The 27,475-nt window shown below is 35.9% G+C and overlaps 1 protein-coding gene across 3 annotated transcripts in view; it reads left to right on the top strand.

Annotated features, from left to right (window-relative positions):
* LOC138696480 (ATP-dependent helicase brm-like) overlaps positions 1-27,475 on the top strand; it is a 192,727-nt gene that overhangs the window by 106,860 nt on the left and 58,392 nt on the right. For 2 of the 3 annotated variants that reach the window (XM_069821493.1, XM_069821494.1), the window contains exons 3-7: positions 11,494-11,637; positions 17,217-17,628; positions 24,828-25,476; positions 25,708-25,846; positions 25,925-26,086. In XM_069821493.1, the coding sequence (XP_069677594.1) occupies positions 11,494-11,637; positions 17,217-17,628; positions 24,828-25,476; positions 25,708-25,846; positions 25,925-26,086 (1,506 nt within the window). The remainder of the gene's footprint in view (positions 1-11,493; positions 11,638-17,216; positions 17,629-24,827; positions 25,477-25,707; positions 25,847-25,924; positions 26,087-27,475) is intronic. The other variant, XM_069821495.1, reaches the window with a different exon arrangement.

Below are 27,475 nucleotides of genomic sequence, written 5' to 3' on the forward strand. Positions count from 1 at the left end.
ACAGGTTCATGTCACTAGATTTAGTGGCATGTGGAAGAACTCCTGTAGGACAAAATTCCGGCAACACTGATAGAATCTCGGCAGTTGCGAGTGTCGTTAAATAAACCATAATTTAATTTTAATTTAATCGTAGCTTGGTTCAACCGAGAATTTTAAAATACTATTTTCTATTGTAGAGCTTTCTTTCGGTTTTTCTCAATAATATGGATTCTATTTTAAAAACCATAACGGGAATTCGGTAAACTTAGTATGCCACACACACCGAATTCACGATCCAGGTATGAAACATATTCACTTCAGTACAATTAAAACCATTGCTTGAAATACTTTTTTTGAATGTTTACATCGGAACTCAGATACATACTACTGTATACTCATAGTTCTTAATCTAAAAGTGACAGCAGCAGTAATGAATATTCCTGAAACATATTTGTGATGAGATTTTTGTTTTATATTATACGATTTGATGGGAATACTGTGATGGATGTGATGCAAGGATTGTGACCTGTTGCAGAATGGCATATGCCAATTGGTAGCATTCCCTTATACCCCCTGGTTTGTGTTGCACTTATAAACTATGCACAAGTCACTTAAGGGTTATCAAATAAATTACAAGTGTAAAGATAACTACAAAAATGTTATATAGCATCTTCTGTGATTCAGAGACGGCTCCGTTTATTTCCGGACAACTTGATACAATGACAAAAAATGGTCTCTCTAGACTTTTGACTTCATTTCAATTGAAGTTTATAGTTACAATAGCTTTATGTGAGTAATATAATGCGTGTTTAGAGATTATTTTACTGCTTTAGTAAGTCGATGATTATTAAATTATTCATTTGAATATATTCATCAAGCAGGTTTACTTAAAATGACTCAATCCACGATCAGACGAAGACAAAATAGAGTATAAAAGACAGTGAGCTATAGTCAAAAGATGTCAAAAAGTTGCAAAGAGACACCTGGAAGCAATTTGGAACATGATATATATGGTTCCAGACTCAGGCATACAAGATTGTGAAACATCTAAATAGAACAGAAAGAGACACAATAAATGTTAACAATATAATACAGGAGGAATAGTTGATGTACTTAAATATTTATGGACAGAACCACAAGATAGCCATCAAGGAAAAGGGAAAGAAGGGGAAGAAAAAGAAGAAGAAAGTAACGAAATATCAGATGTAGACCATAATACGTAATATGAGAAGAATTTCTAGAAACTTTATATTCTACAAAAAATAGGGAAACTCGAGGATATGATGGAATAAATTTAGAAACATTAATATATGCATTTACCTCTAATTGAGGTTCTGGCTGATATGTACATATATTATCAGGCAGTACATCTCACTTGACGATATGTGTCAGAGGAAGAACAATTGTTTGTATGCATCTGAAGTCTGATTAGTGTAATATGTAGCTAGTCGGCGATATGTTTCTTTTACGTGCTGTAAACTCTAGACGCCTAGAGCATGGGGTACTCCACTTTCCTTTCCGAAGAAAAAGGAGGGCTTTCATCAACCATAAAATGTGTTGATCTGGGCTGGGTTTGAACTCGTGAATCTCGGGCCTTGTGGCAAGAATAAGAACATCCAGACTGTCTCTGTTAATATAAAATATATTATGTTGATTAGTCCAGAAGTAATGTTTGCTACTATCTCTCGAATACAGCAGGAGGTACAGAAATTAAATTTGTCATACTTTGGGGTTTGATTCAGTTACAGTTTTCCTCTTTTCACTTTCCCTCACCCAGCTCACCAAGTCAGTTCACTTTCTGTACACTTTGTCCATTTGCTTAACAAATTCGTGTATCCCATGTCCTGTAAAAGTCACCATCTGAGTTGGCCAGTTTGTAACAGCCTAGTTGATACGATATTTACCTGCCAGTGAAGCATTTCTCTTAAGTTCTTTCACTGGACCATAGAAGCTCAATGAAGCAAGATGAATTAATTAATGTGGTACGATAATAATCCATTGAAATTTTGCATTGCATCATTTGCATTATGAAATCTTAAGGTGAGAAGGTACTGTCTGTCTCGATTTTCAGGGAATATTTTTACAATCTTTAATAATAATAATAATAATAATAATAATAATAATAATAATAATAATAATAATAATAATGATGATGATGATGATGATGATGATAATAATAATCATCCGAGGCATGGCAGCCTGTAAAGGACCATGACCGACCAGCCAGCTGCTGGCCTCACGTCCACATGCCGAAGCAGAGGTGAACGATCATCCAACCAGAATGGAGGTATCGTGTGGTTAGTGCGATGATCCCTCCAGCTGTTATAGCTGGCTTTCGTAACCGGATTTCGCTACTATTGTAGCTCCCAAAGTGCATCATGATGCTAGGTGGGCACCGATTCCATACGCTGGCCGAAATTTCATGAGAAAATTTCTTCCTCCATGAGGACTCGAACCAACACGCACTCCGTAACGCGAGTCCTAGGCAGCATGCCTTAGGCCACGCCATGGCGCGCGACATCTTTAATAATACCTACTACAAATTGAAGAATGTTATCAGGTGTTGAGATATATAATTTTTTGAAATTCCAAAATTTTTTGTGCAAAAATTTAATATCGATATGTACAGTATATATTTAATATTTCCATGAATATTGTAGCATAGTCCATAGCTGTTTTAGTCTTATGGGAGTCTTTTCGGTGTGGTTAATACACACAGAAATTTTCACTTATTTTGGACAAACAGTTTTTGAAAAAAAAAAAAAAAATGTGCCAGAATATAAAAAAAAATGTAAAACCGAGAAAAAGTGATTTTGGTGCATTTTTTTTTTCAAAAACTTTTCATTCGAAATAATTGAAAAATTTTGTGTACATTATCCAGACCCAAAAGACTAAAAATAAATATGGGTTTTGTTGTGACATTCATGGAAACACACACACGCACGCACACACACACAGATTGATGTAAATGTTATCTCAGAAAGTTGTGGAATTAAAAAAAAAAATTATATCTCAATACTTGTTAACATTCTTCAGTTTGTAGTAGATACTGTTAAAGATAAAGATTGTAAAAACATTCCCTGAAAATCTTGTTTAGGTATCTGTGATAATTTTTAGTAACGTGCACCCGAACTTCACGAAATTAACATTTTCGAGATAGACAGTACCTTCTCACCTTAAGGAACGCGCTGGTGAGAGCGCTTGGTATGTAGAACCAAGGACCCGGGTTCGATCCCCGGCGCCGGAGCGAATTTTTCTCCTCTAATATTAATTGTTACCATAACAGATATATTCTGTAGGACCAAATAAATAATAATCTTTACGTAGATTGTTCTAGCAACAGTGCATATTTCTATACAGATTACTGTGCATATCACTGTGGAATTCTGGCCACCAAGTCACTCAGCTGAGTGCGCTGCTTGTGTAATGGCAGTTGACATAATATAAAATGTCAACATACATGCCCAACTTGGAGTCAGGCCACAAAGGGAGAAAACACTGGAGGAGGGGAGTTCGATCCGATGCTGTGGATTGGACTTCGGCGTAGCTCAATGGTGAGAGCGCTTGGTACTTAGAACCAAGGACCCGGATTCGATTCCCGGCGTCGGAACGAATTTTTCTCCTCTAATATTAATTGTTACCATAACAGATATATTCTGTAGGACCAAATAAATAATAATCTTTACGTAGATGATTTTGTGAAGTTTGTCGAACTTCAAAATTAATAAGATTTCATTATGAAACAGTGTTTACAAGCGTTTGTAAACTTTACTAACTTGTGCTGTAGTTTGTAAATTGTTAATTTGCAGTTTGTTAACGTTGTGAATTGGGACCCTGGTCGTGGTACACAGTTGAAGCACTTCTTTTTCAGTTACATGGGTAACTACTGCCTCATAGCGAATGGACGACGAAGTGTACTATCCATTTAGGAACATTTATCACACATTGCTGCATTAGACAAACGTTGGTGTTATTTTTTGTTTTAATTCATTGTTTATAGAGGCATGACATCTAATGGAGAGACGTGGGAGTTGCGAGTTATAAGCGGGAAGGTTCAGATTTTCACGTAGTGTATTCAAAATTCATATTTTTATTCGGTCATTTAACGATGCAGTATCAACTACTAGGTTACATAGCGTCTTTGGAATTTGTGTTAGTGAGATGAGGCCGAGGATTCGCTAAGAATTACCTAATATTCGCCTTACAACCAGGTAATCAGTCCAACCTTGAATCGAATCCACGCTCGAGCGCATTTTCAGATCAGCAGGCAAACGCACTACTGCCTGAATTCATATTCTCTTACAAGATAAACAGACGTTACTTTCGGAATAAACCTCGTAGGTACAAATAGTGGCAGGCAAACATTACATTGTGCATATGCTGCTGTCAAAGTTATTACGGAAGTAATACATCCAGGTACATTGTATCAGCTAATAACCTTTTTTCTTTTGTATGGAAGAGGGGCCCGAATGCTAGTACTGCAAACTTGACCGTTTATCGTATCTTACCACTACTTTACTTGAAAATGTTGAAGTCCCAATGACTGCTTTCTTTGTTTGTGATGTCATCTGTCGGTTCATCTATGTAAGCTTGGATGTTCTAGTGAAGTTCCACTTCCCTCCGAAAGTGTACTATGCCTTTCAGATTGATGCCATCTGTATGCCATCACAATATTACATCATGCCGATACTACAGTGCGTTCTTAGCTCGGCGGACCATTATAACATTACCTAAATAATATAAACAAGTGTTAGAAAAGTTGTAATTAGGGATGATGAAATAAACAAGAAAACTTTTAATTAAGGATGATGAAATAAAAAATAAACAGTAATTTTAAAAGAAACAATTATTCAAAGTACAGTTTTCAAATTTGAATGTTTTAGTGGTCCGGCCGAGCTACGAACGCACTGTATTTTGCGTAATGCCATTTTTTAATGATTATAATGAGTATTGACCCTGATCACGTATATCCGTGTATCAGATTGACCATTTCTTTGTTATGAAATGGCAACATAATGAACAAAGAGCAGGATATCCACTGTCGAAAATGAATTTTTTGGTAATGACCGCTAGAAGAAAGTACTGTTGCAAGCTATTACCACAGTCTAGTATATACAGTCACGAAGCTCAATACGTAGTAAATATGCATCCATAGATAGTTGCTAACCACTAGGATCGCTAATATCGCCTCATTACAGACAGTGCGAAATAGTACCGACACAGTCTATTGTTCCTAGCACTCTCACAACTCAAGCTTCGTGACTGTATATACTAGACTGTGCTATTACTCAATGCAATTCCATCAGGGTTATAACGTGACTTGTTTTGCAGTCGCTAGATGATGAAATTGATAAAAGTTGTTGACTTGAAAGTGCATTAGGCTGATCAATCTGTTATATGTGATCAGAGGTATTAAAATGACGAATGACTGTACAGTGATGGAGGGAAACAGAAGAATACCGAGAAAAGCTTCAGGAACCTTGGCTTTGTCCACCACAAATACTACTCTGCCATCACCGGTATCTGCAGGTACCATAGGCCAGTAAGTAGCCTACTCTGCCTACTGAACTATCAAGCTAATCAATCTTCTTAATGTATCCAGCTGTTTGCTGACAACATAAAACTATCAAGCTAAAGAATGTAACAATCTCTGTTTTCTTAACAGCAAGTTTGCGTACATTCTATCACGTTGCCTTTTTGGAATAAATTGCTGAAATAAATAGAGCAACAGCTTCTTACAAGTAGAGTAGGGTACAGTCCTTAACTTAATCCTTTGTGAATTTTGTGAGCTATGTGGTACAGAAAGTGACTGTGAAGTAAATTTTCTTCAAGTTCTTGGATTTTTCCTTGCCATTGTGATTCTGATTGCACTACTGTATTGTGTAATCAATTCATTAATGAATAGCATTTGTATTTAAGTGTCATTTTTCAGTCACATTCACAGTTTCTGTATATCATCATTTCTTCCATGAACTGATTGGCTCACTTAGTGACGATTTTGACCTAGAATCACACATTCACAAATCGTACGATTTCCTGGTCATGTGGAACTACCAGTATTACACAAGGTCACTGCTTGTGACGACACAGGACAAACACGAGACAAGAGCACATGATCAGGACTGCTGCATTTTCTGTTTTTGAAACACGGATTAATCATCTTGAAACAGTGAATAGAACATATCTTTCTTCATTTTTCCGCTAAGAGACATCATCTTAATTCTGTTATGAAAAATGATTCAGTCTATCCTTCCGACACTTAAGAGGCTTAACGTCATAATTATATTGTGAAAAAACGAAGACTTTAAAAGTTGCATTTGATGCCACGTTTTCATGTATATTGGTGTGAAATCTTTAGTTTTTGCACCATGACATGGACGTAGAAACATTTGAGCCGTTCAGAGCAGAAGTGGTGTAAGTCAAAAATGGGTAATGAGGGTTAAAGTAAACATTCTGTAAAATACAGCGCAAAGTAGCAATTAATATTCAATTTATTTAAACTATTAGTAGTCAGTGGATAGCAAGAAGGCCATATTAATTGCTATTTTGCGCTATATTTTACAGAATTTTTACTTTAAACCTCATTACCAAATTTTGACTTACACCACTTTTGCTCTGAACGGCTCATTTAATGCTTCAGAGCTGTATATCAGCTCCGTCATAGCTCTTAGTATTGGATCGAACAGAGAGGTTTCTCTTGTTTGCCCTCCCTGTTGTTTAAGTGTGGGGTGTCGTATATTTCTACACTCTGTATATGTGACATGCTGCAGAGACCCTCAAATTTCGCACGTCTTGGTGACTGAAAATCTTGTATATTCATGTGTACTTTCAGTCCCGTGAAATATTTTGTTTTAGGTGTATATCCAAATTTAAAAAAAAAATGTTGACTTTCCAATAGACTTAGTCTTATATATTATTCCTATTATATTTTTGCAATGATGGAGAAATTTGGAATTTAAATGTGATTGTTTCATATTTTCTTAAATAAAGTAAATATCGAGAGGCAGTTTGTTTTATATTTTTCTTTTTTATCCTTTCTTTTCATTTCTTTTTGCACTTGTTTACTTTCACTGACATTTAAATTTCTCAATTTTGTCCTTATTCATGAAGTTGTAGTCATCAGAAGTAAAGCTTTTCGTTAATGAAGATGCTGATAATTTTCCAAAACGTTGAATGATTGGCTTTATATTCTAAAGTTTCACCAAATGAAGCTTTCTCATAAGTTTTATGCGGTTCCACATACCTACTGTACTTAGTTCATTTCGTATACTGCACAAATCACCACTGCTAGTATTGGAAGTGCTGGTTTTTCGTAATACATCTTAAACTAAGAAGATAAATGTTTATATATATATAGGGGTGGAAGTGAAATAACCTTACAGATTTTCAGAGCAAATAACTCATGTTGTATTAACAAAAAATTGTAATACCATATTGATGGAAAGTTCATTAGTTTTTCAGAAGAAATGTCCCCCCCCCCCCCCCCCGAAATGTTTCTTCTTGTTCGGTAACTATTGCGAGTAGGATCGTGATTTTTGTTCATATTGATAAAAAATCTAATAAAGAATCATTTATCTTTCTGGTATATTTCTATAACGTGGACGGTTTTTGTGTAAATTTAATTAAAAAATTATTGATTTCAAGACTCTGAACAATGCAAGCAGATTGCAACGTTGTAGCCAGAGAGGCACATAGGATGTAGCTCACCTAGAGAGACAGACCTGAGTTCGTTGATCTCTTACATCTGTATTATGAGAAGAGAGAAGAGTATGTTAGAGGCGATGTTGCCAGAATGCTGAAACTTCCAACTTAATTTTCTAATTGACCATGCATTTTATCATAAGTCGTAATGTAAGTTTCCTATTCATTTAAGTGTACCCTATCATCCCTCCCAATCTGCAGATATATAATGTTATTTGGAGTTTGTACTATTGGAAATAATAAGTAAAATATTTTGTTATCAATGCATGGCTATAATTATCCTGTGTAACTTTATTGCCATGAATTGATTGTATTTGTATTTGTATTTGATATATTTGGTCACAGCACTTCTTTACATGTAATGGTGTACCTCACATTTCTGTATCCGGTGCCACCATTAACACTTACATTAACACATATTTGCAGTACATGTCTACACAACTTCTATCAATTAAACTATGTACTTTTTTTTTTATTATTACTTGTTCAATCTCCCTTTCAGTATTTCTCCTACATTTCGTTTGCTATTCTCTATTTGATCATTAATCGTAATATATCTAAATTTATATATGCCTTTCAAACCCCCTTTTTCCTCTAACTACTATTCACTAAGATTTCAATTTCACTTATTCTCTACAAATTATCATATTGAATTATTTCCCTTACTTGTTCTTTGACCTTTTCTCATATCTGTCTCTTATATTCATTTACTGTTCCAACGTTCAAATGTCAGTACTAATTTTATGCTGTCACTTGTTCATTTCTTTTAACCCTTTTTCACTTTTCACTCATTCATATTTGCGCTCACTTTCAACTTTCTCTCTATTCCACTTACACCTAAACCTTTCACAATACTCTCACTTCCTATAAATCTTATATTTCTCTCTACACATCAGCTTATACACTTTCTCGCTCCCCTATACTTCTCTATCATTTACAATTACAATTACCCTTTACTAGCACTTTTTGATCATATCCCTACATTTTTTAATCGTATCTAATAACATTGCTATATCCTCAGCTGTCGCAGGTTCTGACATTTCTTTACTGCTTGTCTCTGCTTTATTTCTATCTCTGTCTTTCTTTCTATTTCCTTCTTCTTCTTCTTCTTCTTCTTCTTCTTCTTCTTCTTCTTCTTCTTCTATTCCTCTTTTATTCCCCCCCACGCTTTCACTTCCACATCCTAGATTTCCACTCACACTCGCACCCTTAATCTTTTCACTACTTTCTTCCCTATCACTTCCTGACTCTTGGTTTCTCTTTTTATCCCCACTCGCCTTTTTTCTAACACCTGTGCTTCTTGTTCCGTTATTGTCAGCATTCCTTCTGGAGTGCGCTAACCTTACTGCCATCGTATGGAGACTAGGAATCTGCTTACACTGCTTGATCACGTTACACTTATCTTCTCGATGTGTCATCACCTCTGCACTTCCTCGTACGTCAGCATGTGGGTTTCTGAACTCACTACTATTCGCTCCTGTTACCATGTGATCTGCGACAATGACTTGTTTCGTCCTTGAAGTTGGGATGATTTTCTTCTGCTCCTTCCCTTCGCTCATGTAGCAAACGTCGACTTTGTCCTCTTTCGTTCTTCTCTTTAGTCCAAATTCTGGATGATCTTCATTCCTCAGGCAGAACTCCAGATCATACCATTTTCCGTTCACTTTCAATTTATCTTCGTACATTTTAGCAAAGTGACCCTTCGCCCTCGCTGCTTTCATATAAGATAGTAGTCGTTTTCTTCTATTTCTTACTTCAAATGACATATCTGTTTTCACCCTCACTCCTGAACCCCGGAGCCGTCCTAGATTGTTCAGAATAACTTCCCTTACTTTTGTATTCTTGAGGCTCAAGAAGATAGGCCTTTTATTTCCTTTCCCTAATCTGTACGTATGGTCGACATGTTCTTCTCTCAACTCTATATTAAAGATCACTTCACATAATCTCTCACTTTCTTAAAGGTATCCATCTCTTTTTCCCGGCCCCTTTCTTCAACCCCGAAAATTATTAAGTTATCTTTTCTCAACTTGAGGTCGTATTCATTCATCTTCTTCTTTAATTTGTTATTCTCTTCTATCAACTCTTCTATCTTTTCACAGATGTTATCTACTTTTAGTCTTAAAGCCTGGTTCTTCAAATCTACTTCTACTTGATTCAAGCCTGCATTATTATTCCGTTCCTCTCTACTTAATTCACTTACTTTATCATTTCCTGATGTCTCTTTCCGTAACCACTGTTCCATCTTCTCTTACTGTAATCTTCGTTTCTTCCTCAGGCCAATAGCCTTTATACTGTCTAAGCGATTTGTGCACACGCGACTGCTCTCTCCGGCTTTCTGCTGTAAACTGATGAATTGATTGAATTCTGAGGTCATGAGGACAAGGATTGTTTTAATTCCAGTAATTTTTAATGCATTGCAGTACAACATAGTGATTGTATACAAAATCAATATTTAATTGATGTCTTTTATGAACTTAAGATTTTATTAGAATGTAAATATGATTGTTTAGCATGATAAGATCATACATTAAACCATTCAGCTAATGCTCTTTTAATCTGTAATCAAACTTTATGGCTGTCTTATACCATAACACTATTATGTGCTTAAGGATATAGGACTGTCCTGCAATCGTTGCTTTAAGTATGCATAAGAAACCTTTTGAGACGACATGGCACCAATTTTTGCAGCAGGACAGAGAGGGATATCGGCATCTGATTATGAGAGCTCTTAATTGACGTTCATATGTCAACATTTAACTATAATGGTTTAGTCTTTATACTAGGAAAACATATAATTGTTTTCCTGCTATGGAAGGATTTGCAATGATACGGGTATCTCGTCATTCTTTATCTAATGCTGACAATTACATCTTGTGTCTGTTCTCTTTCATTTTATTTTCATTCATTTTGTTTTATGGTAGTATTTATACTACATCAATATGCGTTCTGTTTAATAGCGAATGAATTTTGTTGTTGGAAACAATCATACATTTGTGTTTTAAATATTTTTTAAGCATTCATTGATAGTCACTTTTGAAGAAGCTGTAAACAGATTGTTTTAATGGGAGAATCATGTTCTGAAAAGAACTGATCAGGTAGTCATCTGGGTTTATTCTAACCCATCAACTTTTTTAAAATTTCTTTTCAGTGTCTATTGAATGTACGTAATATTCTTAAGTATAAAGTTTCATGTCATTTCAATGCAAGGTTTCCAATTTGTGTCTGTAAAGAAGTCTGTCATACAGTTTATGTATTGTTAATGTTAAAGTAGTAATGAGAATATTGCCTCTGATGGATATTGATGGTTTCTTTCCTTGACATGTCATAGGCGCCAATATATGTTGATTCAGAGAGACATGAAAACAGTTTTTACCAGAAAATAACCAATAACTAAAAAAAAAAAAAAAAGTAGACTCCGTTCCGAAAATAATTAAAAAAAAAATTAGAAAATAGTAATTTAAATTTAAAGAGCAAAATAGAGGACAATGGAAGTAATGATATACGAAAACATTCAGAGGTCAATAATGAATAAGCTTTGATTCTGTAAAGACTGCACCTTATTGTGAATTTTACATTCATAGTATAATTTTAATCATTGATTTGTTGTTTCACGATGAAAATAAAGGTTAGGAACTCTGCCTTAGTTTTCTTTTCATATTACTTTCCTGAGTATCCTTTACCTGAAGAAACATTACAAGTTGGTAACCATGCATTCAGGTTATAGATCTGTTGTATCTGTTATACTTATTAACATTTAACAAAGCTGACCCACTTGTAAAGCAAGTATAAAAATGTTCTTTTTTCTTCTCGAAGGGAGGACCACAGGATAATCTGAATGCTCTTCAGAGAGCCATTGATTCAATGGAAGAGAAAGGGCTCCAGGAAGATCCTCGATACACTCAACTGCTGGCCCTAAGGGCTCGCCAGGGAACAATGGAGCCCCCACGATCAGTGCAGGTGTGTGTGTGAATGGCTGGATCCATATAATTTCAATTCAATAAAGTGCTGCAACTTGAATTGAAAATATATTGTTTGTAGCAAATAATCTTGTGGCATTCAAAACATCTTTCGTTTTAATAAACCACAGTAAAACTACGTAGGTTGTGAATACTTTATCCTATCTTCTTCCCTTGTTGAATGTGATCACTTTGCATCCATCCACCTTTTTTGCCATGAGTTATAATTTGTTGTTTTGTATTCCATGCCTAGAATCCCAGTTATTATTCTTACATTAAAAACACATATTTTTACTGTTACAGAGTGTATAATTCTTTTAACAGGAAAGTGGAGTAGGCCTAGTAAAGTACCAATCTTGAACTTACATTTAAATTAATAACATATCCTTTTCCATTTAATATTTTTTTACTGTTAACAGTTGGCATTTTTATTTACGTATCTTTTCAGCAGATAATGCAAATGAGAACATGGACTGATATACAGATTAGTGTACTTTGCTTATTATTACTGAAACATTTATTTTATAAATGTATCTTCAAATCTGTCTTCAATTTCCATTAGTGTTTGCATTATACATTGAAATAATTTATCCTGCACACTTCTCAGGCATTGGTGTTTAAGGAAAATGAGTACTCCATACATAAATATTTCTGTTTTATTTTATTTTAGTATCTCTAATTTTCATATTAAACACTGTTGGCAGTCAGCTAGCTGCACTGTGTTTATTTGGTCTATTGAATAGTATAAGATTTCCTTTATATTCATGCTTTATAAATTATCTTAATTATTTTCTCATATCTTTAATAACTATTTTTTTTTTGTTGTAGAAGTTCTGACAGGTAGTTTTTGCAGAATTTAGATTAGTGGACTTAACAGAAACATTTTTACGTCTGTTAATTTAAAAAAGAATTGAAAAATATATTTTAATTAAGAATAACAGTGTGAAAACATTAATAATTTCTATATTTTGCTGTAAGGCTGGCAGTATACTGTATCAGACACCCTGTTTTGGATGAGAGAATCCTGTCTCAAAATGTTCAATTCTGGATGAGGCTGTTTCGGTCTGTCTAGGACTGTCTGATGATCTCGAACAGAATTTCGCCATAACTTAAGTACATAGTTGGTTTTCCCATGTACTGCTGCTCTCAATTGTGACGTGATGACAACTGATGAAATTGTTGCAATGATCTATTATTTTATATGCTTAGAAGAAGAAAATGACACAAAAAGAAGTTGTTCGATTCATCCTAGTGAACCAAAAAGGAATTGTGACGTTCCTTGGAGTAGTAACAACTTCTGAGCTATGCTATTATATCAGATCTGAAATGTTTGATGCTCTGCATCTCAAATTCAAGATTTTGTATTAAGTTGTTGTTTCAGTGCTCGGTTTTATAAATGCATTCATTTCTTTTGCAACTTCTTCCCACAGTTTATAGATCCTTCTTATTATTATGTTCTTTCAAGATATAATAAGAAAAGTGGGGGTCTTGCATGCACACGAACAACAAGCCTATCTACGTCCACAGCCATTGTAAATTCACTTGAAAAAGACTCATAAAAACGTATTCATTCATTCATACATACATAGTGTTCTGCCCAATGGCAGGCCTTTCACTGCAAACCCAGCTTTCTCCAATCTTTCCTATTTTCTGCCTTCCTCTTTGTCTCCGCATATGAGCCATATATCTTAATGTTGTCTATCATCTGATATCTTCTTCTGTCCCGAACTCTTCTCCCATTCACCATTCCTTCCAGTGCATCTTTCAGTAGGCAGTTTGTTCTCAGCCAGTGACCCAATCAATTACTTTTCCTCTTCCTTATCAGTTTGAGCATCATTCTTTCTTCACCCAATCTTTCCAACATAGCTTCATTTCTTATTGTCTGTCTACTTCACACGTTCTATTCTTCTCCATATCCACATTTCAAATGCTTCTAGACACTTCTCTTCACTTCGTCGTAATGTCCATGTTTCTGCCCATACATTGCCACACTCCACACAAAACACTTCATTAGTCTCTTCCTTTTTTTTCCAGAGGTCCGCAGAAGATGCTCCATTTTCTATTAAAAGCTTCCTTGGCCATTGCTATCCTCCTCTTGACTTTCTGACAGCAGCTCATGTTACTGCTTATAGTACATTGCAAGTATTTGAAGCTGTCCACTTGCTCTACTGCCTCATTTAGAATTCTCAAGTTTACCTTCTTTATTTTTCTTCTTACGATCATGGTCTTCATCTTATTTGCATTCATTTTCATCCCATACTGCCTACAGCTGTCATTTAGCTCTAGTAGCATATCCCTTAGTATCATCATCTCCTCTTCTGCTAACAACACCATATTGTCAGGAAATCTTATGCACTTTGTACTTTCTCCTATCACTCCTCCCATGTTCTGAAAACAGTTCTTCACTAAATCCTCCGAGTAGATGTTGAACGTCTTCACTAAATCCTCCAAGTAGATGTTGAACAGATTAGGTGTACTCCTCTACCTATTTCACTTCCTTCTGACATTTCTTCTCCTATCCTGACTTTGACTCATTTCATATAAATATTACTGAACAGCCTCCTCTCTTTCCAACATGTTGAACAGAGTAGGTGATAAAGGGGATTCTTGTCGTACTCCTCTATCTATTTCACTTCTTTTTGATATTTGTTCTCCTATCCTGACTTTGACTCGTTTCATATAAAGGTTACTGAACAGCCTCCTCTCTTTCCAATCCACGCCAATTTTCTTTAGGATCCCCATCAGTTTATTCCAATCCACCCTGTCAAATGCCTTTTCTAAATCCACAAATACTATGTACACTTTTTTATTCTTCTCTAGATATCTTTCACTGATTGTTCGTAGCCATCCAATTGCATCTCTCGTACTTTTTCCCTTCCTGAAGCCAAACTGCTCTTCTTCCAACTGTTCTTCCATCTTAGAATATAAACGTCTATTCAGTATTTGCAGAAAAATCTTTGTCGAGTGTGATATCAGGCTGATAGTCCTGAACTCGTTACATTTCTTGGCATTATTTTTCTTCGGTATTGGAAGGAACACTGCCTCTGTGAAATCTTTAGGCCAGTCGCCTTTCTCATATATTTCGTTGCATAATGATAGAATTTCCTTCTTGTCTTCACCCAAGCATTTCACTAATTCATTGAGGATTCCATCAACTCCTGTTGCTTTCCCATTCTTCTTTCCCTAACCTCTAGTTCATCTTCTCTTAAAATGGATTTTTTTTTTTCGTCTTCTATAGCCAAGTCGTCTGGATGATTCCCTGTTTCATACAACTCTTCTACATATTTCGTCCATGTGTTTGTCCGTTATTTCATTTTTATTTCGTTCTCTATCAACCACATTGCTTTTCCTGTATTTATTTGTGAAGTCCAAAGATTTCATTTTGTGATACATTAAATATCTTCCTTTTCTCTCTAGATCCTCTGTATCTTTACATTTCTCTTTCATTCAGCCTTCCTTCGCCTTATTAATTGCATTCCATCTTTTTCAGATGAAAATGGAATTGTCTTGGCATTAAAATTTCGGAACCATCTTTTTTATTATATATATATATATATATATATATATATATATATATATATATATATTTTCTTCACAGTTGTATTCATTACTTGCAGACGCAGCTTTTGTGTTTTCCCTTGCACTTTTACAGTAATACTAACCTATATAAGTCGGCCTCAGTAGCGCAGTTGGTATAGTGCTGGCCTTCTGTGCTCGAGGTTGTGGGTTCGGTCCTGGCCCAAGTCGATGGCATTTAAGTGTGCTTAAATGCAACAGGCTCATGTCAGTAAATTTACTGGCATGTAAAAGAACTCCTGCAGGACAAAATTCTGCACCAGTGATGCTGATATAACCTCGTCAGTTGCGAGCATCGTTAAATAAACCATAATTAATAACCTATATAAGTGTATGGGGAGGGAGAGGAGAGGGGATAGGGAGAGAGTCCATTCATGAAGTTTAACCTACAGTTAAGCAGCTTATTTCTGAGGCAATTTTGAGTAAAAGAAGAAATGATTTGTGTTATAAAAATTTTGGTCTTCAGAAAAGTGGTAGTGACTGTAGTAATATAAAAATAAAAAAGGAAATACAAAATACCTGGCGAAAGTATTATTTCATTTAGACTCAAGTACATGCTAACAGTACAAAACATTGGTTTTCTTTCTCACAAAGGATAAAAATAATCATTACTTACGAACAGCATGTTTGTCTCTGGTGAAGTACGTAATATCGGATCAAAGCGACATCTATATAAAATGCTAAAAAATTTCACTTCCTGCTTGAATGCACAGTTGTCTGCACAAGTGTGAATCATGCAGGTCGAGTAGTAGATAATAGTATGCCAATGGCTGATTAGACTGTATTTGGTTTGGCTACTTAGAAAAAACTGAAGATCCACTTTATGATTGAAACTAACGATACTGCTAGCATGTTTGCAGTTGCTTACACATTCCAGTGTGATAGTTTTTGGATGCATTGTGTGGAAGAACAATAGTAACAGAGAGTTGTATTCCTTCTTTTGATAATTAAAACTTTGTTGACATGCAGAAGTCATATTTTAAGTGATAAATGTTTGAAAGTGAGAAATAGCTAAGCAGATATTCAGACTCAAAATACGTATACCCAAGGACTTTTATCTCATGTCACTCCAGAAATATGCTCCACAAGTATGAATGAAAGTTCGTGAAGAATTTTGTATGTGCCTTCCGTGCACAGTGTATTTTAATCATAAACTCGCGTTTATTGTATTGCTCAACCTTACATTGTTCATTAGCCTACCACAATAAGAACCTGTACTCACTTGAAAGACTTCTCCATGCTACTGATCTAAAATGTAGACCTTGAAAATATCGCCAGTTTATGTTGTTATAATAGTACATTATGCAACGAGCCTATAATGGTAGTAATTAAGACGCGAGTATGTTTGTTTATGAAACGAGCACAAGCAAGTTTCATACGACTTTTTATGCTCGACCATATTTCTAACTTGAAATTATTCATAACTATTCATGTTATGGTTATGTAAGTGAAAAGCGGAACTGACCTGAATTGTGAGATGTGCGCAGACGCGAAAGTATTGATTTTTTTCCGAGGAACGAATGTGTCATTGACCTTGATATAATCTAGAGAATAACATGAACATTAGGCTTGATATAACCTGGAAATTGATTTAGAATTGAAAAACGAGATGACAAATTGAATTTATTTGAATATTATTTACAATTAACGCAAATTATTATAGTAACAGAACATAACCTTCTGCGACAGTATTGGATTTCCAGCCTCCGTGACTTTTCGCTAATTGTCTTTTGATTGCATATCCGAGAATAATCAATACTTGTGGTTTCATAATGGTACAATGGTGATTTTTCATTGGCTGAACAACTGAACTGTAATGAATAGGTGTACTTTAATGAGGTGCATTAAAGGGCTACTACCAGGTGTATAATTACTACATTTTGGCATGGTCGAGCATAAAGTAAATAATTGAACTTAGTTTTAATATTCCAGATTAATTTTTTTTCACATGTGAAAATAATAGTGTTTATTCCAAAATACGTGACTGCAAACATCATTTTTCAGGGATTTGGTGGCCCTAATGACCCACAACAGAAACACGCCTTTAGCTCGAGCCAGTTACAGCAACTGCGGGTACAGATCATGGCTTACAGACTGCTGGCAAGAAACCAACCACTGTCGCAGCAGTTGGCAATGGCAGTCCAAGGAAAGAGGCTAGAGCCACCACCCAACCACCCCAGTCAGTGCCCGACCCCACCCTTTCAGCAACAACAACAACAACAACAGCAGCAACAAGCCCAACAGCAGCAGCAGCAACAACAACAACAAGTTCAGCAACAACAGCAGGTTCAGCAACAACAGCAGGCACAGCAACAACAGCAACAGCAAGCTCAACAGCAACAGCAACGCAACAACCAACAGCAATCGGACTCTGGTATACACCTTTTAAAGTATACACAGGGCCACGAATATTCATGTAAGCCTCTGGCAGATGACAAGTTATATATGAGTAAAAGCAAAGAATAAAATAGTGATATTTTTTGCCACCCAGAGTGAGTAATAGAAGGAAAGTGCATGAAACATATTTGTACTCATTGCTCCATCAGAGTTTCCAATCTCGAGCATCCGTATCATGTACCAGTCATTTCCTGTTGCCCACCATAATGGAACATGCTTTCACTGTAAAATATGACAACTGAGACTACTACTCTTTTATTTTGTGATTAAACTGTAGGATTAAGGGCCAATTAAATGCTATCATAATGTTTAATCTTAACTTAAATTACAACAAATGTTCAAAATGATTTTCATTTACTCTTAGACAAACTTCATATCACTTTAATAAATTGTTGAACACTAAACCTAATTTTTCTTGTGTAATGTTACGAAAATCATTACTAATGTCATATAATGGACGCTCATGTACAGGACCATATTTAGTGATTCGTACGTCCCGGAGAAAAGAGAATAATAAATAATAGTTACACAGGATATATTTTAATTTTAACTTCTTATATTTACCTAAAAATAATGCAACTTTTTGCATGAATGAAATTATGAACTATAAATGATTTCATGAATGGGGAGGTCAGAATGACAGTGGAGTAAGGCAATTTTCACAGAAATGTTTAAATGCACTTTCATGTATAGACTGTTGTCCTCTGTTTCTTTAGATAGATTTTTATTTATTCATTCATAACGTTCTGTCCAAGGGCAGGTATTTCACTTCAAACTCAGTTTTTTCCAATCTTTCCTATTTTTACTTTCCTCTTAGTCTCCGCATATGATCCATATATCTTAATGTCGTCTATCATTTGATATATTCTTCTGCCGAACTCTTCTCCCATTCACCATTCCTTCTAGTGCATCCTTCAGTAGACAGTTTCTTTTCAGTCAGTGACCTAGTCAATAGATTTTATTGTTGTTGCTTAATTTTTCTGTCTCTATACCAATTATAAGCCTGGTTTTAGTATGGTATAGTTGTCCCATGTTGAACACAATTTATTCTGGAAAGATTACTTACTTCACTGTCATTCTAATTCCTTAAATTCACATGAGGTTACATATGGGATTCTTCAGGATCCAGAACACTAATTTAGATCACAAGACCCTTCCTCTTGACTCTGTCATTGGCAGACAACTTTATCATTTGTCCATGGTCCAGTTTCATTGTGAGATCAGACTCAGTAGCAAGGAGAGCCTTAGGCGATCTTTCGATTGTGATAGTTGGAAACTGGAATGGAATACTCACGTAAATGTTTTGAGCAATGTATAAATTTGGGTAGGCAGACTCAAGACTTCTGTCATTTATCATCTTGCAGAGCTATGGAAGGAAGTGTGGTAGATTTTCACTGTGGTATTCTAAACCAGAGTTATATTTCATTTCACCTAAGTTTTCTACGAGGTTCCAAAAAATTTACTGCCCCTTAAAATCTGCCTCCCTTTCCAAGTGTCCAGTTTTCCACCCCTCTAAATATGGCCCTGCTCATGTAGCTGACGAAGTGCTTCTGAACTCCAGTAATGATTGTGTTGGAAATTTACATATCTTAATAAATGTAGCTATAGCGCATTTCGTCAATAAAAAATGTAATTTCTAAGTTCACCATCCCTTCATATACAGATTGCAGGAAGCAATTGCAAAATTGAATTCTAGCTTTGTTATCAGGATTAGTCAGTCATAGAAGCACTGAAATGTTATAGGTCTCAATTTCAGTAATTATTATGTTGCTGTGTGTGCGGATCCAGTAAACTATATACTGTTCTGCTAGGCAGTGAGAGATTTTCTTGGACATGAGATGTCATTTTGTTCAATATTTCTTCTTTTAAAACTGTCCTCTCGTTTGCTTTCTTGTCTAACATTGAACCAGTAGTGTAAAACTTTTTATGAAGTATCTTTATCATTGACTTCCTTGTGACATTTAAAATCAGGAAATTGTCTCACAAATTTAAATCTACACTCATGATACGATCCATATATAGTGATGAAGTCTACCTCGATCTCAGATCCACTGGACTGCGATAAGAACAATTGATTGTCTGAGTAATAACTGGTATCGTGCATTAAGTGCAGTGTAGTCCAAACGTTTGAGTACCAGGAATCGTGGATGGGTTGCCCCATATAGAATTTCCAGGAGAGTGGGGCCGCTCAAGATTGGAAGCCCTGTATTATGGTGTATAAGAATGATTTGATATAAAATTTCTGTTAGTGATGTCTAATTTCAACTTTCACAGGTGCATTTCAATTTTTATTTCACAGATATCTTTTTTGGTTTTCTTATTAAAACTTATAGAATTCAAAATTAACTTACTCGTAATTATTGTTAGCATTTCATTGTGCTCACCTCTTAGTAGCATATTTATGTATAAATATTCTTGTTCTCTTACAACACAGCAGTATCAGTTACACTCAGTGGAAATTGTTCTAATGGTTAGTTTAAAATGATGTCTCACATTTCCGTCAGGATATTATATATATTAGTTATATCATGAGGGTGGCATTAAATAATGGCAATTGTTAATGACTGATGAGAATGAAGTATTATGCATGTTGGAAAATTTACTAGAATTGAGTGGGATTTAAGGCAAAGAGATGTGACTGTTTCAGCTCTCTCGAAAACCCAGGATATTATGTTGAATAAGAATCCTTTTCTTCTCTTTTTTCGTGAAGCTATTTTGTTGCTTGTCTTGCAGTCAACATTTCCCATCCAATCAGTAGGTCGAGGAACACTCCAATATTTTGACTGCCTAAGCCCAGTTATTGGAGAAAACATGATATGCAACATCAGTACTTACCAATAAATATTTCTACAAATGCTATCCATTTGCACGCGTATTTTAACATATTCTTAAGAAGTTGTTCATGTATCGAAGTTCATCATTCATGCTGTTTGCAAGTATTGTAAATGTAAATGCTGTCTTCTAGGTTTTTTGATAAATAAAAGTCACAAGACATTTCAAATCGCGTGAACACAGTGGCAATAACAAGTAACTAATACAGTAACCATTTTTATTACTTTAATGGGTACTAAGGTTCATCATTATAACAGATGAAATAGGCCTTTGTCATTATTAATGCAAAAAGAAATAAGCACTTCAACAAATTAATTGCATAATACAGTTTAATAAGTTCTAAAAATGAGAATACAAACACAATATACACTAGGGTGTATTGAAAAAAAATGAAGATGGCTAGTGCAGAAAAGTTGCAACTTGTGGCAGAAAGACTGCAGGAGAAAGAAAATTAAATTTAATCAATATCTTGTGTCTCCACATCAATACTGAAAATTCGAATTTATAACGCATACTTGTAAAAATGATTATAATAACAGTTTGCATCCCTATACAGCTATCCCCCGTCAGCGAGATCTTTTAAAAGTTCGCAAAGATGGTACAAGAAGAGAAGCATCTGGCACCAGTATCTTGTGGAGTGAGAGAAGAGAGGGATGCTGGCAGTCAGGTAGCGTCTGCCCAATAGTCGTATTTGGTAAGCTGCGCAGGTTAGGTTTGTATTGCTGTTGTTCCTGTGAAATCGTGTATCATATCAGTGGTTTAGTGGTACATGTAATAGTTCTTATGCATCGTATAGTCATGAGTGGAAAAAATAATTCCATACTCGATGTACTGCTGAGAGTCCTTTGTTTGGTACACCAGGACCGATAAGAGAGTCGTAACTTCCAACCTATAAGGATATGATAACACATTTTCTTTAGATCAGAGAGTTAAAGACAAACTAGGTGGAAAACACCTTTCAGTAAAAGACATCGCTTGTGCTACTGCCGACAAACTTATTGAGATTTTGAAAACAGCAAGCCTTCCTATCATCAGCAAGCATAGAGTAGTGGATATATATATAGAATATTCATATATGAGGCCTCGCCAACCTCATTGAATAATCAAGACTACTTTCTATAAGTAGTCGACATGTAGATATCTATTAATGGATTATCTGAATGCTGTTTTTCCGGGGTTTTCCCTCAACCATTAAGAACAACTTCTGGATAACTTTAGCGCTGGACCCTGGACTCATCTTGCTAGCATTATCACCTTCATTTAACTCAGACACAAGATAATCATAGCAGTTGATAACACATCATAAAATAACCAATTATAAAAAAATTTATGTTATTACTTATCAAGTTTCATGCTATTTTGTAATACTTGCGGTTCCATAATATCGAATTTAAAATAAAATTCAGATATGTCAGTCAGTCACAGAATAAGGTCAGTCAGTCACACAGCACTTTTTCGGCCATAACTCCATTACTAATCGAGGTTCAGAGATCGTTTTTAATTTAAGCTGAAGATTAAAACTTCCTCTCTAAACAATATTTTGGAAAAACTGTGTTAGGAATGACATTTCAGAGAAATTTGAGGAGAACCATATTCACCTGAAGATAGAGTTGACATTTATGTCAATCAGTGACACATACTTTGAAAATAAATAGTATACTTTTTCTTTGAAAGTTGTTTTATATATATCTTAGCTGTACACTTTCCTCTATCAAATCATGCGGTGACACATTTTTAACTTCAACCTATTAAACAATTTAGGCAGACATTTTGCTGCCAAAATGTAATGTCAGTCAGTCAGTCACACGTGGAATTGCTCATTATAACTTTATTAGAAGAACCACATTCAAAGTATATTGGACATGTCACCTCTGCCTCTGTGGACATGAACATCAGATTGGAAGAGCCATGCTTCAGTTTTTAAAGGCAAGTAAATTCGATGTATCACCCCTAGCAACACATGGTTCTGATGGAACCCCTACAAATACAGGAAGAAAGAACGGACCGATGGTGTGCACTGAAAAGGAAATCGGGAGGCCATTCCAACGATTCATTTGTCTTCTCCATGCAAATGAACTTCCACTCCGCCATCTCATGAAACATTTCACTGGTTGGAGAAGAGTTACTGGCAAATTTCAAAGCCATTGAGGTACCCTGGATCAACAAAATTAACATGGAACAGATCTTCGCTCTTAGTTCTGACCAGGAGTATCTTCTGGAGATCTGCCAAGCTGTTCATTCTGACCATTGTCTGATAAAACTTGGAAGGACCAGGCCAGTTGTTCAATCTCGATTGCTTATAACTGGTTTTAGGATTCTCCGCTTGTATGTGAGCTGTAGGAATCCTTCACATAATTTAGTGTACATAGCTGAGAAATGCCATGCTTCGAAACGAAGTCTGACTATGCAGTGCAAATCAACATTTGACACCGGAGTATACTACTAAGGGTGGATGGAGGGATGGGACTCGGAGTGCAGCCACCCCCTCACCCTGGGTTATTTCTGAGTGTAAATTTAAAGAAATAAGACAGGAGCTGCACTACAAAAGAAAAGTGAAAACAGACATAGAGTATTAGACTCACGAAACTTTAGAGCTGATGCGTGGACACAGAATATTGTCGAATTGCTATTTTTTTTACGCTCGTTCTGCCACAAGTCACAACTTTTCCGCAGTAGCCACCTTAATTAAAAAAAAAAATCCATACACCCTAATACACACACTTCAACAAAAGCAGTTTCAGTGACCTATCATCTTAAATTTACCTCTGATTGAGGTTCTGGCTAATATGTGTATCTAGTATCAGGCAATACATCTCACTTGATGATATGTCAGAGAAAGATCTGAAGTCTGACTAGTGTAATATGTAGCTAGTTTTGATGTATGCAATGGAGGGGGAAAGGAACTGGCCACCCTACCCCATTATCTCCTGGCCTAGTTGCCTCATAAATGGTGCCTTCGTGATATTATGAGGTTCAGACCTGTCTTCGGACAGTTGACTAAACAACAACATCATCTTAAATTATAAAAACAGACACTTGACGAAAAAGCAATCCATTTACTGCCCAAAATGGATATAAAGAATAAACACCTTCCAGGCCTAATACCAGAGTTTTTCCGGCCATCATTTTCGGAAGTGTGCTTACCTTCCAGCCACACAGCTATGGTTGCAAGACAGCAGTGAATTAATTTCATTGTATAAGCATATAATATATTCAGTGTTGTTTGATGATCCAAGATTTGCTGATTTGTTTTCATTATTTCATTATATCTTAATTAAATGTCTTAGAAACTCTATCTTCTTCCCTTTTCTGGCTTTTTAAAGGGTCTTGTGTTCATTTCCCTAATTGCTTTATTTTCTTATACTGTTAATGCTTAAATGTGGATTACATGTCATTATATTATCAATTCATTAACACTGACTATCCACTCAGTTTCAAGATTTGTTGAAAGAATCATCTTCATGTCATCTTTGTGAGTTTCAATGGAATTCTTTTTAGATTATGTTGCTACATATATACTATTCAGATTCTTCTATCAGCAAGTTCATGCTCTCTCATCTTCTGCATGGAGTAGGTTTCCCAGTTACAGCAACTGTTCCAAATTTGGTCTTCAAATAAGAGCATTATTCATCTCATATCGTTTGATTGATGCTAGGTACTGTAATGGTATAATGTCACGAGTTGATCACAATGTATAAGCAATTCGTGCTGTTAACATGGAGCACTTTATCCATTAAAGGATTTATTTTATGCATGTTTTCTGATATCATCACAGAAGGTAACATAATATCATCGTAACATAATACTTATCATTGGTGTTAAGCAGAGTTGGCTATGCAAGTTGGATACATACTGACCAATAATTTTCAGTCATCAGTTGTTTTTTCCGATGTTGGGGTTTAATATTTTGTTTCTTGTTACAATTTTGTATGGCCTCAGCATCTGACCACACTAGTATGCATCTCTTTCTTTTCTTATTCCCTCTGTTGGTGACTTGTTTATTTATAAAGAATTAAGATACAAAAGCTGTTCTTAGATTTCATAAACATTTTTCATTACAGTTTATTTAATTAAAGAAAGAAGTGTTTAATATAATATCCGCCAGATATAGATACTATGTCAAAGTAATGGGTTATTTAACTATTTATTACTATGAAACAATGCAGTTTGTTCTTCTGTCGTAGAAACAACATGTATATATCAATAATGAGACTGAACTGTGTAAAGATTCTTTATTGTTATATTTAATATTTCTTTATATTTTTGAAACTGATGTCACTACATTTCTGGCTCCAGCAGTGACCATCCCTAGTGTTAAAAAGTCATGTGATTGTGAATTTCCACTAGTAAGATACGTAAATAAGTATATGTTCTATATTGTCGCAGGGTCATCTACTCCTCCTGGCATGATGCAACATCCCATGCGTCCACCAGGTCCTCCAGGAGGTCAACCACCTACACAATCTCCAATGACAGCTCAGATGGCTCCTCCTATGGGACCAGCACCCCCTCCACCACCACAACAGCAACAGCCACAACCACAACAACAACCACCACCACCACAACAGCAGCCCCCTCAGCAACAGCAGCCACAACCTCAGCAACCACTGCCAATGCCTCCTGCACCAGTGGGACAGTCTCCACGCCTGCCTCAGCAGCCCTCAGCCCAGCCCACTGTGCCAACTCCGCCTCTAGCTCAACAGGCCCCACTACCTCCACCTCCTCCAATCCCTCCTCCACATCAGTCACCGGCAATGATGCCCACACAACAGCCCCCAGCCACCGTCCCACCAACTGGACCCATGCCACAGATGCCTAATCAGCAGCAGCCCATGGGTCCCAGTCCTATGGCAGGCATGCAGATGCCTGTGCCTCAGAATAGCATGCCCTCCATGGTGCCCGCAAGTAGGCCTGCAGCCCCCCCTGTGCAGCAGCCGTGTCCGCCACAAACCCAGCAGAAGCAAAATCGCGTTACGTCTGTCTGCAAACCACTTGGATTGGATCCTCTTCTCATTTTACAAGAGAGGGAAAACAGGTAATTCTGCTAGGATTAGCCGAATACGTTCACTATACTAATATACCTGAACTCCAGTTATGATATAGGTAAAATTGATTTGTATTTGAGTGGAATCGAACTCGCGCCGTTTTATTCGTTAGTCATTGACCTAATTCTCTTGTCCACCTAATGCCACAAAATTGCTTTGTACAGCTTTGCCTATTTCCATAACTTCTGAGTCTTGCAGCAAATTATGTGTATGTGTTGCAGGGTTGCAGCTCGTATTGCTCAACGCATTGAGCAGCTTAGCAACTTGCCTACCACTATTCCAGAAGATCTGCGTGTGCAGGCGCAGATAGAGCTCCGAGCTCTCAGAGTGCTCAACTTCCAAAGGCAGCTCAGAAGCGAGGTGGGATTCCTACTGCTCTTGTTACATGTCTGTCTCTTTAGCATTGGTTCGTACTTAACAAAGGAAGTTATGTTTCAGATATTGTCTTGTACACGGAGGGATACATCTCTGGAGACAGCAATGAATGTGAAAGCATACAAACGTACGAAGCGACAGGGCTTGAGAGAAGCAAGAGCAACTGAGAAATTGGAGAAACAGCAGAAACTAGAAGCAGAGAGGAAGAAGAGACAGAAACATCAGGTATGCTGTTGAAAGTAAATCATATATCTGTTTGTTGAACTATTTTTGAATGTGAAAAACAGTAGGGCTTCATTGTTGTTGTTGTAGCTTCAATAGGCACCTTGTAGTTTCTCGTTTGCTTAAGTGGACACATTTAATCTGTCACCTGGTCAAGATGAGTGCAACATATATGTAGCCAAGATCTTTGGAAATGGTATCTTTATCTAGTGCCTTTGCTTCAGTCAACTCTTAATTTATAAACAAATGGATTGATAATTGGCTCCCTTCTGACAAAGATAAAACATGTTCAAACATTTTAACAAGAGGTAAAACAGATCACAATGTTACACAGTTATATATGCGTTGATTTCAACTTTTCTGATACTCCTACTTGTCTTCATGACGAAGATCTGGCACACATTCTTTTAAACTGTACATACATAAACCCTAAAAGACGCAAATTGAAGTCATCGGTACCAGTTGCACAAGACTCAGCTCCGCAACACATGCTGTCCACACCTCAACTCTGAACACCAGTCGAAGTATTCCTCATTTGTTAGAAGAAACTCTTGGCGGAGGTTGAGTGAGCTACTGTGGATCCTATGTTGTCAGCATCCTGCTAGTTATGTTAAGATTGATTGATTGATTACTTTTGAATATAGTATAATTGTGAAAATTTAACGATAATTGTCAGAATTCTGAAATAAAGTTTCGGTATTTACACTGCATAATGAAGGGAACAGTAGATAATGTTTGTAACTTCATCATTAAAAATTAGAGGTTACATTTTTATTTTGTTATTATATGGGGCACAATGTAAAGAGAAAATATTGTGATGTTCCAAAAAAAAAAAAATTATTTCGAAATTTTCACGGAGATACATTTTTCAGCACTCTTGATACTGCCTGTCTGTCTTCTGTCTATTTGCATACAGCCATTTCTCCTAAACTGTTGGATGGATTTTATTCATATTGAATGTGCATGAGTTAGTGTATCTGAGAATGATACACATGAAATAAATTTCTGGTAGAGATTAATGGGTCTTTATTTAAAATCAAAAACACACAATGGTGATTCTCTCCAAATAAGATCAAACGATTTTCTTCGTTATTTTTTATATTGCATAAAATAAACAGAAAAATGATCATTAGTATCGATGAAAAAAATATTTCATATGAGAAATTAATTATTGTATATAAATTATTTCTACTTTTCATTGCGATTTCATTGCGTTTTTCCACGCCTGGCACAGAAGACTACACAAGTACGTACCATTTCTAAATACCAATTTTCGTAAATAGGAAAATGTTTGAATTATTACAATATATGAATAGTTGTTTTATGTGAAATTGTGCAGAATTAATGAAATGCATCTACTTAAACTGTACAATTAAATATCTTACTTTTTGG

The sequence above is a fragment of the Periplaneta americana genome, chromosome 3, assembly GCF_040183065.1.
Source record: "Periplaneta americana isolate PAMFEO1 chromosome 3, P.americana_PAMFEO1_priV1, whole genome shotgun sequence".
NCBI classification, from domain to species: domain Eukaryota; kingdom Metazoa; phylum Arthropoda; class Insecta; order Blattodea; family Blattidae; genus Periplaneta; species Periplaneta americana.